This window comes from Platichthys flesus, chromosome 19 (genome assembly GCF_949316205.1).
Source record: "Platichthys flesus chromosome 19, fPlaFle2.1, whole genome shotgun sequence".
Taxonomy (NCBI): Eukaryota; Metazoa; Chordata; class Actinopteri; order Pleuronectiformes; family Pleuronectidae; genus Platichthys; species Platichthys flesus.
This window is the reverse complement of record NC_084963.1, coordinates 8486551-8499028: the sequence shown is the minus strand read 5'-3', so window position 1 is coordinate 8499028 and position 12478 is coordinate 8486551. Positions and strand designations below refer to the sequence as shown.

Here is a 12478-nt window from a genome sequence, read left to right as displayed (position 1 = left end):
TGTAAATATTTCAATTTTCCATCAGAAATGATACTCAATATATTCCTCTGTTTAAAATACTGTGTTAATTCAGGGGACGTCTTCTGCCTTTGATCGTGTGGGGATCACGACTGAACATCAATACAAGCCGCGGCTACGAAATCAAAAGAAACAGGAAATACCTGTACAAACATAACAGGGCTGCAATTCAAGATCACAACGTTCATTAAACAATGTTTCAAAAAACTGACCCGTGATAAAATAGTATTTATTTTTTCATACATATACTTCATTTTTAGAGGGTTTCACTGCATGGGGTACTCTAAATATGTCATGAGCGTCTGAAAAAACGTAGTAGTGTTTTGACTCAGGGGGGGGGGGGGGCTTCAAAATGCTTCATGTTCACATATTGTAAAAATGAATTGTCTCTCTCTCCAAGACACAAAACTACAAGGCTAAATGTGGTATTAGAAATTAAGCACCAAACAATTCTCGTCCCATTCGGTATAAATGGAAACATTGTGCAACCTGTTCAAGGACCTTAATGAACATGGCAAAAAAAATATGTTAATCTGATCATTAGACACAAATTACTCAAATGCAATCTCGATTCAAGTGTTGTGTATTTTTTTTTCCTTTTTCTAGAACCGCTGATCGATAAAAGATCACTCGGAATGATATTACAAGAAGTCTGTGGTTCCATTCACCAGCATTTATACAATCTGAGAGTCTAGTGATTTCCACTTAGCAATATACTGAGCTATTGTTTGACCGTATTTCCATGTTACAAAACAAAAACCAAGCAAAACCCTTTATCGTTAAGCTCTGCTATCGGTAATAGACCGGTGTCTCTGTGTGTCCTAGCTATTATTCTCATGTACAAATATTGATATCAAAAGTTATACAGCACAATTCTCACCATTTTTCCTTTACAAGAACTTTGATTAGTGAACATTAAATGATTCACAAGTTTAGATGAAACCAAAACAAAAAAATGGTGCCGGCCTCAGGAAAGAAAACATAGAGAAACACAAAGAAACTCAAATCTGCTTCAGGCACAACTTAAATAAAGGCATTTGTGAAATTATCATATCAAATATGGAGCTCATGTCCAGTACCCATAGGCTTTTAACTAAAACTAAAATTAAAAAAAAAAATGCTATGACCACTTTTATTTACAAACAGCTAAAATCTCTGACAGATTCATGCTTCACTTCACAACCTGAATTTGTCCTTAAAGTGCATGCAATAATAAGCAGTTTTACCAAGTGGGATCTGGAGTTGTGATAAAGAGAAACGGGCTGATCAAGCTGATGCCAATCGATCCTACATATCAAATGAAAAACTGTTGCCTAGAAAAGTGAGGGACCTTGTGCTTATGCACTGTATGCATAAGCACAATATGGAAGAAAATATAAAAAAATAAATAAAAGTAAAAATGAATAAACTCTGACTTTATCCAGTGACCCCATACAGTAATATTATCCACATTCAGAGCATAAAATAAATCAAACTAAATGAAATTAACCTCGTAACTTAAAAGACAAAGCAGCTTAACACCACGGGGGAGTCCGCAGCTCACATTCCACAACGTCCCTCCATGTAACACACACATTTAGCATCATATGAACATGATGGGTTTCTACTTAAACATATCAAAGTGCCCATTTTACTAAAATTTCCTGATTTATTCATTTCATACCAAAAGGAGGAAATGGCATGGAGGAAAACCAAAAGAAAAAAGAGTCTGTTGTTTTGTTTTGAACACGTAGGTTTTGAGTTACACTGACTAGGTTTGATTTTTATTGACATGTTGTTGTTGTTGTTGTTGTTGTTGTTGTTGCTGCTTCTTTTGTTTTACTTCCCCCTTCAAGTTTCACAAAAGAAGTTCTCATTGCACGAGACACCCTCGATTCAAAGATGCAATATCTGCGAGAGAAGAAAAGCAATAAGAGAAAGTTATCCAGCTTCGTCACCGTGGGGGAGGGGGGGAGGGGGGTGGCGCGACAAGCGGCGGGGTGGACGTGAAAAGGGGGCGTGGATATGTTCTCCTCCAGAGATAAGTCCACTTTCATCTGTCGTCTTCTTTGGCGAAGTCCAGAGATCCCAGGCTTCCGAAGCCGAGACTTCTACTCTCTGAGTCAAAGGCGTTCATTTCTCTGTCCTGACGTTCCAACAAGTGCTTGATCCTCTCGGTACGCTCCTTCTGAAGAGCGGCCAGTTCCTCCTCAATCTGCAAAGCCAAAAATATCACGACAGATGTTTCATGGTGTGGAAATTGAAGTGGCGTTTCCCCCACAGACTGCATATTAGCACGGAACACATGACGGCTTCCCAATAGTGAAGCCAAAAGCGCCTTCATCGCATCCTAGTGGCTGGCGGCGGTATAGGTCATAAACACTGTCACCTCCATGTTAGTGGCTGGGACACAGACCAAACCCCCAAAAATCTAATTAGATGACAAATCAAGTTTGACCTCACAGCTTCATCCTCTGTTCGCCATACGTGAAAACTCCGGCTCTTATTGATATAATTGGAGCGAGATATCATCTTTTTATTTTTACATATCAGCAGTGACATTAACAGCAAGAAATCCTACGGGTTGCCATGATAATTATTGTGGATATTCATTGTTCTCTAAGGAATGAACTTAAACTGTCGGCTGTAGCTCTCCTGACCTTTAGCACCCCCCCCCCCCCCCCCCCCGACCTCTACAGCTGAAATGTTAAGTCATGATATGTCACTCAACATACAAATTGTCTTCACATAGAGTTTCTCTTAGGTGACTATTTGATGCTTTTATCTGATAGTAAATCACACACAAAACAGGAAATTTTAGGATGTCTTCTTATAAAAAGTAAAAAAGCGTTTATCATTTACTATTATTCAATTATTTCAACATGTTAGTTGCATTGTTCCAATTAGCAGATTACTATGATACTCTTTGTTTGCTTGCTCATGCCCCCTGGAGGATGTTCCCTATTCATTTTTTTGTGCTCTTTTACTTCTCCTTTTTTTTCTGCACTGTCACCTTTAAGACAAACAAAATGAAGCTTTGCACACAACATTTTACACAATGGAAAGATGTAATCAGCAGATATCCCAGCAAACTACCAATGTGAGCCAAAACATATCCAGGTGAGAAATAACTGGAACCAACCTTTGTGTTGTAGCTGCACTGATACAGTCAGATGAGTAAAGTTTTGAGTTTGTGGGGACTTTTATATCTGGGGTTGTAATGAACACTGCAGCCTCTAGGGGTCATTAAAATCTTCTTCATCTGCCACCACAGGATCATAAATCTCCCTCTGCACTCGTATCTATCTGCTTCCTATGCTGAGGTCATTCTGTTTTACAGCTTGGTGTTTCAGAACGGTGTCCATCTCAGACCTACCTTCTGTTCAAGGTGCGCTCTGCGTATGGAGACCTTCTGCTCCAGTTTCTGCTGCTCCCGCTCGTGTTGGGCCTCCATCTGCGACTGGGTTTTCCTCTGGTAGGCGTCCAGCAGCTCCATCTCCTGCTTCAGCTGCTGCTTCAGAGCTTGGCACTCGGCTTCCTGCTCCTCGTCCAGTCGCATCTAGAGACGCGGCGAGACACAGGCGTCACAATGGTATCAGCCGCAAGCCTAGGCCGGGGGCACTTTTATCAAAACTACGGGATTACAGCAAAGCTGTTGACAGCACTTTAGATTTTCAGATTCACGATGAAGCTGGAAAACAACTGATGCACATATGGTGGTCGTGATGAATATGGGACATACAAATGATGATGATTGAGGTCCACGTTTGCAACTCATGACAAGAGGCTTCAGGATCCTCGTACCGCTTGTGACGCCATCATCTCGTTGATGCTCTGCTCGTACTGCTCGGCCAGCACGGCCAGCTTGCGCGTCTGCTCCTCTTTCAGGCATCTCAGGATGTTCTTGTGGTCGCCCTTGGGGGAGACCTCCAGCTGATGGTTCCGAAGAGCTTTGTACTGCTTGTTCTGCACCTTGCACGTGTCCTGGAACTGTTTCTTGATCTGCATCTCCAGCGCCTGCAGAGGGAGACAGAAAACAGTTTAGTTTCCGGTTCTCTCATGTTATACAGATGGTAAAACACAAAACTCATCACAATATGGAAAACAGGATATTGTTCAATATGTCTCTTAATTTGATTTAATTAGTTCCACACTGAATCTACCCCCAATCTGGAGAGAATACTTTTGAAGTGTTATCGTAATAATAATGAATTCAGTAATTAATCTATTTGTTTGCGGTGACCTTGAATATTTCAGGTGGCACAGATGAGCTTTGACCTCTTCACTGTGCAGTTGCTCAAGCTGAACAATATTGTCAATTGGTAGGTAGAGAAAGGGGAAACATTCACATTTGGAAATATGCAATTCTCATGACAATTTTATTCTAAATAATCGTTTTCTATTTGGAACTTTAGAATAATATACATTAATGGGAGACTTGCAGGGCAGATGTACAGTGACTGCAGAGCATCCACTTTAAACCTAATATCTAATCCTTTTGTCATGAACCACGTCCTCTTCCTTTTATAAGCAAACCTGTGTTGGCATGAAGTTAACCGGATATCAACTAAATAACCCACAACACTGGTAAAGAAAACTCTCCCGGCACCTTGAGGTTTCTGGGCTGCTGCCGCTGCTCCAGACTGTGTTTCCTGTGCAGCTCCCTCTGCCGCCGGCCGTTGTACTCCTCCTGGTTCTCCAGCTCCGTCTGATGCTGCAGCCGCATGAGCTCAATGCGCAGCTTCTGCAGCATGTGCAGCTGCCTGCGCTCCAGGTCCTGTGTGGACTCGTCCTGCCGGATCATCAGGGCATGCTCCATCTCCTTCTGGGTCCTCTTCTTGTTCAGCTCCTGGAACAAGAAGTTGATTCATTTGATACTTTACCTCGAAATCTTAAGCCTGCATGAGAGCATCATCACTTTAGCGGCCTCTCCTTTTGACTTCACATGCTGGTTTTTGGTATGCACTATTAGATTCCATTCTTAAAAATAGCAGCAATGTCAGAGGGAATGATTGGCGTCCAAACAAATTGAGAAGATTTGGAGGTTTGCTACTATTTAATGGTCATTTTTCTTTAAATGTCCACACACCTCCTGAAACTACCAATAATCATCCTAAAATTGTGATTGGCTCTACTGAAGTAGGGCCAGTAATGACGTCTCACTACCTCTCTCAGTTGCTCCTGTTCAAACTCCTGCTTCCTGAACACACTCCGGCGTTTGAGGGCCCTGCAGCTCCGGTCGTAGACCAGCCTCTGCTGGGCCAGCAGGTGAGCTTCCTCCTCGGCCTGAGAGCGCTGCATTGTTTCTTTGTGCCTGGACAGACGCTCCTGCTTCTCCTCCTTGGGTGTGCAAGGGTCCTCACTCATCTCCTTAACGGAAACAGAAGCACAGATACACAGAGACGACACAGACAAAACACAGTTAAATCCTCCGAGGAACGTGTGTCTGACGAGGAGGTTGATACACTTTGTTCTGGATATTTACTTCTTTGATCTTGTCTTTGCAAAGCCTGTACTCCTTCTTCTGGCTGTCTAAGAAAGACGTCAGCTCCCTCTTCTGCTGAGCAACAATCTGTTGCTGGATCCTCCGCTCTTCTGATGCGACTGACTTCATCTGTGACGAGACATTTCAAAAGTGAACAATCACCCAAAATGCTTTGACAAACATTGTTTACAAACTCGAACTGAATCACTGTGTAGTTTCCACCTCATTCACAAGAAACACCTGGAGGGCTGTACCTCTTTGTCCGTTTGAGCAGCGTGCCGCTTGGCCAGTCTTTCCAGCTCAATGTAAGTGTTGTTCGCATGTGTCTCTAGTTCCTTCTGCAGCCGGAGCCTATGCTCATCCATCTCGGCCTTTAGCCTGTTCTCCAGGGCGATCAGCTGCTTCTGGTGCTGCCGCCGCATGCGCTTATACCCAGACATCTGCTCCCGCAGCTCAAAGTCCTGCTCATGCTCCTGGATCTACCTGATGACCTAGACAGAGGAACACAGGAGGCAGGAAGTAAAAGACACAGAGCAGGCAGGGAGACACAACTGCCATGGAGGAGACAGGGGAGGGGGGGGGGGGGGGGGGGAGAGGGACAACTGGTAAGTCAGAGGCTGTGGCCTAAAAACAGACCACATGCACCACAGAGGCAAAGAAGAGCTCTTTCAAGGAAAAGTAATGAGTTCACAGATTCCTACACATCCATGATAACCGAAGACTCTCAAGGTTGATACAGACGTCTCACTGATAGTGTAATCAATATAAAAAGGATCTACTGCTTCAATCCCATTTACAACAATAATCAAGTCACCCTGTCATGTTTCTGCAGCTCAGGAAACTTTCAAAGATCAGCGTGCTTTGATCCAGAAGACATTTTGAGATTTGTCGTTCATGCCTTCATTCCCTCTGGTTTTTGGATTATTGAAATTCTCCCTTCACCTGCCTGAGCCAACTGAGTCCACATAAATTACAGCTCGTCCAGACTCCTCACCAAATCTGCTGAAACAGAGCATATTACTCCGACTCTGGCTTCTCTTCATTGGCCTCCAGGAAATTTAAGAATAGTTGTACGAATTGACTGCAGACTTTTAAGGAGTATTCTGGACTTGCACCCAAGTACATTTCTTTTGACACCACACGTGACCTCCAGAGGGGACCGGCTCTTTTCTGGCAACTTCTCGTTTTTCTCATCTGTAACCTTTTCTCCATTTCTGCACGTTGCTTTTAAAACTATTTCTTATTGTTTGCTTATTTAACCTTTTCCTTGTTTGCCTCCAGTTTTTCCAACTTGAACTTGCCAGGCACCTTGTGACTGTGTCGTGAGAGGTGCCACGTAAATAAAGTTTATTAGATCCCATTTAAAATTCTGCACGATTCAGTCAATTACTCCCCACAGTGTGCTTCCCAATCGGCAAGGAATATCCACATCGTTTCAAACACCGGGATCCGTGCCCCGGCGATCTGAGACGACGTGTGGAGGAGCACCTTTTAACACCATCTCCGACACAAACTAAATCCCATTAGCGGCAGGCGGCGAGCAGCGGTTTGCACATGGACGTACGTACGAATGCATGAAGGCAGCGGCACACACAGATAGAGAGAGAGAGAGAGAGAGAGAGAGAAAGAGAGAGAGAAGCTGAGGATGGAAAAATGACATCCATTAACAGGATACGGTTGCCATGACTACAGATGTACAGCTGAGAACACAGACACCCCCTTCCCTCCCCTCATCCACCTCACCCCCCTACCAACCAGCACCCCCCCCCCACACCAGCACGCACGCACGCACGCACGCACGCACGCACACACTCGCTCGCTCGCACACAACCACGCGCGCGCCCCGTCCGCGTGCACTCGCACACGTAGCCCTATTTCCCATGCAGGGAGAGGGGAGCTGCGTACCAAAGATGCTGATTTGATGGTGGCGGTGATGTGTTCACGGGTCTTGCAGTCGGGAGACCGGCTCTTGTGAGAAGTAGGCCGCAGCTCTGGCCTGGTGTCCCCGTGCACAGCCTCATCCCTCACGCAAGCATGGTCCTGCAGGGGGGGAGGAAAAGGGGGAGATCGTGGGGCTGGGTGCTTCCCAGGCCCTCCGCACTCGCTGTTCCTGCCTGAGCCGCGATCACTGGCGAATCTCCCTGAATGCAGCACACATCCAGCGTCAAATGCATCATTCCCCCCGGCTACTGTCCGCAAGTCCTTCCTAAGAGAGAAGAGGGCATTGCCAAACAATTGTGCAAGGCAGCACCAAAAAAAAAAAAGAGGCAGCCACAGGATGGAGTCGGGTTTTTCTTTTCTTTTTTTTTCTTTTTTTTTTGCTTTCTGGCGTCCCCCCCTCTCTTCCCACAGAGGAGGAACCAAACGGCTCCGGTGGATAAGGGTGAATTATGCAATGCCTACCATTGATAATCGGAGAGCACGGGGACGCGTTCTGCTGCCACTCTTCTCTTCCGCCTCAAAACGCAAGAAATGTTTGGGAGGATAAAGACTTCTCCTGTGCGCCCATGATCGCATGTGGTGCCGCGGGTGAAAACGCTGGAGTCAGGCGGCGAGGCGCATCCCAACATGTTTTTATTTCCCCGAATCTGTCACCCGACGATCCGCTTGTGGTCCACTCGAATTTCTGTCCTACATTTACAGCGCACTTGGTCATGGTAGGTGGTTCTGGTGCCTTCTATTCATCTCGGTCCTCTGTCCCCTGCTACACTCCCCCTTCCTTTAAAGAGACACCGCAATACTACAGCCTCCCCTCAGCAGGACCAAACTTCCACATCCCAGGTCGCAGGAAGAACACCCGTCAGTAATCAGGTGTGATGTGGGAAGAACAGTTTCATCGTTTTATATAAGATGTTTGTAAAATGTCATCTTAGTTTCCCAGTTTAAACCCATTTGAGTAATGCCAGATTTAAAAAGTCACAAAATCATTCAATGCATTTTCTGAGAGTAATGTTTAGCAAAGAATTATAAAATATCTTATCTTAGTGTTGAATTTAACTGTTAAATTCAACCATACAGGTAAATGTTAAATATATATGTGAGTGTTAAATGTATAATATACATGTTTTAGAAATATCTAAATGTAAATGTTAAATATAAATATTTAATATACATCTCTGCTAAATATAAATGCTAAATGTAAATTTAAATATGAAAGATATATGTAAGTGCTAAATGCAAGTGTTAAATATATATCTCTATGTTAAATATAAATGGTAAATGTAAATGTTAGGAGTAAAAATACAAATTTAACTTAAAAAAAGAAACTTGTGAGGAAATGGAAAAATAAGACCCATGCTAGCAACACTCAGATAAAAAAAAGTCTGCTGTGGACAATTATTATGATTAAAATTAATTTTCAGTAAAAAGCAGAGCCCATAAACATTAATACTTGTACCACTCTTATCACTCATATTGTTTGTTGATTCATTTGGCAACAGATAAATATTCAAATACAGTTTCTCTGGTGCTGAATATATCTCTATCAAATGTAGACTTTAGTCATTACCTCTGCTGCTATATTAATATCAGCTCAATGGCGTCCCTGTGGCTGCTGGGAGAATTGCACAGTGCAACACTTAAAGGTCCAGTGTGTTTGATTGAGGGGGAAAGGATCTAGTTTAGATTTTGTTCACCTTAGAACTTTATATTTAGATACCTAAATATCGCCATGTTTTTTACAGTAGTTTATACTGGACGAACTAAACACCTTTGAGTTTTTATGACAACTGAAGCTTCCACAGGTTCTCGTTCATGTTTGGAAGGGGAGAGTGAGGTGCAGTTCTCAGCTGCAACATGCAAATGAACCACTAGATGTCACTACCTTCTACACACTAAACCTTTAACAACCACCTAGTATAACTTTAGCTACCTCGCAGAACAGCTAGCAGCTACCTCACAGTTCAAGAGACTAAAAATACCATAGCAACCACTTAGCATGGAACTACCGACACCATAGCAACTCAACTATAACAGAGAACTTATAGTGACATACAGAATTATACATATCGCACTTTTTAACTAAACGTTAGTAAAACTCGTATCCGAAAGAGGGCTTGCTTAAAATTTCCTATGAAGTTAGTTTCTTACTTCGCTGCAGTTGGTTGAACTGATGTACAACAGTTGTTCCAGATGTCACAGTGATACAATGTTGTGCGGTTCAGGTTTGCTTTCATAAATTACATATTTTAAATCACTGTAATACGACCTGCACAAAACCCTATTCAGCTTAGAGATATTGCCGCAGACCAAAGTGGACACACACTGTGAAATGGCCGATAATACAATGTTCCTGTTTTCTAAATAATTATTTCAGTAATACATTAATCCCTTTGATGTCATTCAGGACGCTTGATCCTCACGTCATGTCTGAAAACGACTGAACAATAACTTCTATCATATAACCCTCCAAACACTAGATGTCACTGTTCACTTTTGAATGACTGTCTTCTTGAGACAAACTCTGTGTCTTTCAATGATGAAGCTGATGTTTATTATTTTTGTGATAAACCTCAGCTGATTATAATTTACATTGAACTTCTCATTTAGAGGAAATACGTGGTTGATTATTTGAGTAAACAGGGATTCAAGGGTTTACCTTCAGTCGACCATTTACCTTTAGAAATACTGTAGGTGAGCAATGGATGAAATAGATCAGAATAAACTGGTTCCTTCAAATCATTTAATCTGCTAATAGATGCATCAGCAATGAAAGGAGAAACATACATTCTATATTATTCTTATGGAAGGAGCTGTTTAATACAGTTGAACATTTTTTTAAAATCAAAATTGAAAACTGCAGCTTTTCCAGTGATTCTCTGCCTTGAAAGCAAATTAAAACTCACAACAAGTCATTTCTATATTCAGCTCATCTGCCCTGTAGAGAACATGGCAACACTGGAAATGCATAAATCACTAACACACATGTTCAATTAGAAAATGCCGTCATGCTAAGACTCAAAATCTGTTACTTTCTTTTACATTGATGAGTTTGCATTTATTTGTAGTGGTGATGGTGCATTATAGAAGCAGATAGTACCTCTCATATAGATCACCTATAGATCACCTGTACTAAGCTGTAACAAACTTTTACTTCAGCGCTACTTAGGTCGTTACGCACAACTTGAGCTACATCTCGTTCTGCTTGCTGGTCTCACTGGTCTCACTGGTCTCCGTCCTGCCTCTGTCGGATCTGAACTGGTATGACGAGCTCACTGGGCGGCTCGCTGACGGACGTCCCGGGAACAGGAGCCTCCACTGACAGGACTCCATCGCCAGACAGGGACGAGCTGATGTGCTGCAGGTCCACCCCCTGTGGCAGCCTGGGAGAGAGGAAGGAAACCTCTGAGTCCTCAAAACCATGTGTTTTAAATAACCTCCTGTTGATTTCTAATACATCACACTGCAATGGAAATCACCCAGATATGAGAAATTATACAGATTCATTCAACTGACTTGTATTTCCTGTTGAAGCATCTTGAAACCGATCCATGCTGATCTTGCTTTTCTTCGTGATTTCCTTCAAATAACAAAACAAATTGTAAGAAAAACACGATACACAAACAGAGCTCAACACATCCGTCCATTCACAACTTGCAAATGATGCTTTCACTTAGTTTCCATCACACGATTCAATAAAAGAAGCACCGGCAACACCTGATATCTGCAGGTAGCCCTCCTTGGTCGTGATTGTGATCTCTTCAGGGGAGAAGTGGTTGACGTCCAGGTCAATCTTCCAGCTGTCCGTCCCCGTGCGGACCTCCGACACCCCGCTCGTCAGTTGTCCCGGGCCCTTCGCGTGACCTCCAAGCGGAGGCAGCAGGGGGGTCTGTGTGTAGTCGGGCCAGGAGAACGTGGCCAGCCTCCTCTTTGCCCAGTCTATCCAGTCCACGTCGCCGGGCTCCAGGAAAGGGGGGAGGCCGAAATCCTGCATGCAGATGCGGCTCGGCTGCGTCCAGTTTGGGAACGGTTCCCAGCTGACATCCCGGCGGAAAATGGGACGGGATAGTGTCTTGTTTTGTTCACCCATGTCCCGCAAAAACAAGCTCAGAGTGGATGAGAGGTTTGTTGAAACTGCAAAGCCTGTGGCTCCACCCTGACAAACAAGTCTGAATTGATGACCCGGACAATAGAGCTGTATTTTTTGTCTCTGGGTGAGCAGGGGCCTGAATTGGCATATATACCCGGCTGACTCATTTTAACACTTGTCCAGCAGCGAGTGGGACCTAGGTGATGAGGAGCTCTCGGTATGTCCTCAGCTGGGAGGTTACTCCTCAGTTGCCCCGGAGCCTGGATAGGAAAATGCTAATTATTTGTATTTATATCTCTGGAGTGTCTGTGGCAAGTTGTTGGCGAATGACTCTGGACAGTTTATTCAAGCGGTGGCCTCTGCAGTCTTGTCACATACTGGTGCTCTTTGTCCATAGAAGTCACAGCTTTGTGTTATATGTGAGGGAACAGTGCGTACATCCAGTCACACAGTAAACAACCGGGTTAAACCCTGTTTCACAAACACAACACTCTAGTCAAAAAAAAACTCAAGACCAAACAAACACTCCTACTCGATGAAGACATATAGGTAAAATAATTCTATATGACGATGACAGGTTGTGTTCACGTCCAGCTCAAAGTGACGGGCCGAGAGACTGACGCGGTGAAGTGGAGCCGAGGAATTTGACATCTGCAGCATCCTCATGTTATGACGTCCAGATAATGAAAGGAGCTTTGGGGGAATAAATCATCGAGCTCTTCGCCATCAGAGGGGAATGATATTTATTACTGAAGCAATATCTGTAACCTTTCCATCAGGGCCCATGAGTCACAGGTATTAACCAGATAAACAACATAACAGGGATGACATCGTGTCTGAGGAAGTTGATACACATCCAATCAGACATCATCGATTCAAATGACCTTGTTTTTACACCATAGAATTATATAGATTGGAGCTAATACTGATTTGTGTCCTGTAATGTCAGAAATAGATGTTAACGAAGA

The 12478-nt window shown here is 43.5% G+C and overlaps 2 protein-coding genes across 3 annotated transcripts; both read right to left on the bottom strand.

Moving 5' to 3' along the window:
* Positions 1–1367: 1367 nt before the first annotated feature.
* taok3b (TAO kinase 3b) lies at positions 1368–8518 on the bottom strand. 2 transcript variants are annotated; one of them, XM_062412635.1, is made up of 8 exons: positions 7388–8518; positions 5737–5973; positions 5483–5611; positions 5164–5367; positions 4607–4846; positions 3802–4014; positions 3374–3556; positions 1368–2212 (listed from the first exon to the last, which is right to left on the bottom strand). In XM_062412635.1, exons 2-8 carry the CDS (start codon positions 5920–5922, stop codon positions 2051–2053), a joined length of 1317 nt encoding a protein of 438 aa, XP_062268619.1. In that variant the 5' UTR covers positions 5923–5973; positions 7388–8518; the 3' UTR covers positions 1368–2050. The 2 variants fall into 2 exon arrangements, with proteins under 2 accessions (XP_062268619.1, XP_062268620.1); XM_062412636.1 differs by having other exon boundaries at positions 5164–5364.
* A 1953-nt stretch (positions 8519–10471) lies between these two features.
* On the bottom strand, positions 10472–11631 carry LOC133974852 (heat shock protein beta-1-like). The gene is made up of 3 exons (XM_062412637.1): positions 11138–11631; positions 10937–11000; positions 10472–10803 (listed from the first exon to the last, which is right to left on the bottom strand). The coding sequence occupies exons 1-3, from the start codon at positions 11508–11510 to the stop codon at positions 10644–10646; spliced, it is 597 nt and encodes a 198-aa protein (XP_062268621.1). The 5' UTR covers positions 11511–11631; the 3' UTR covers positions 10472–10643.
* Between the last annotated feature and the right edge of the window lie 847 nt (positions 11632–12478).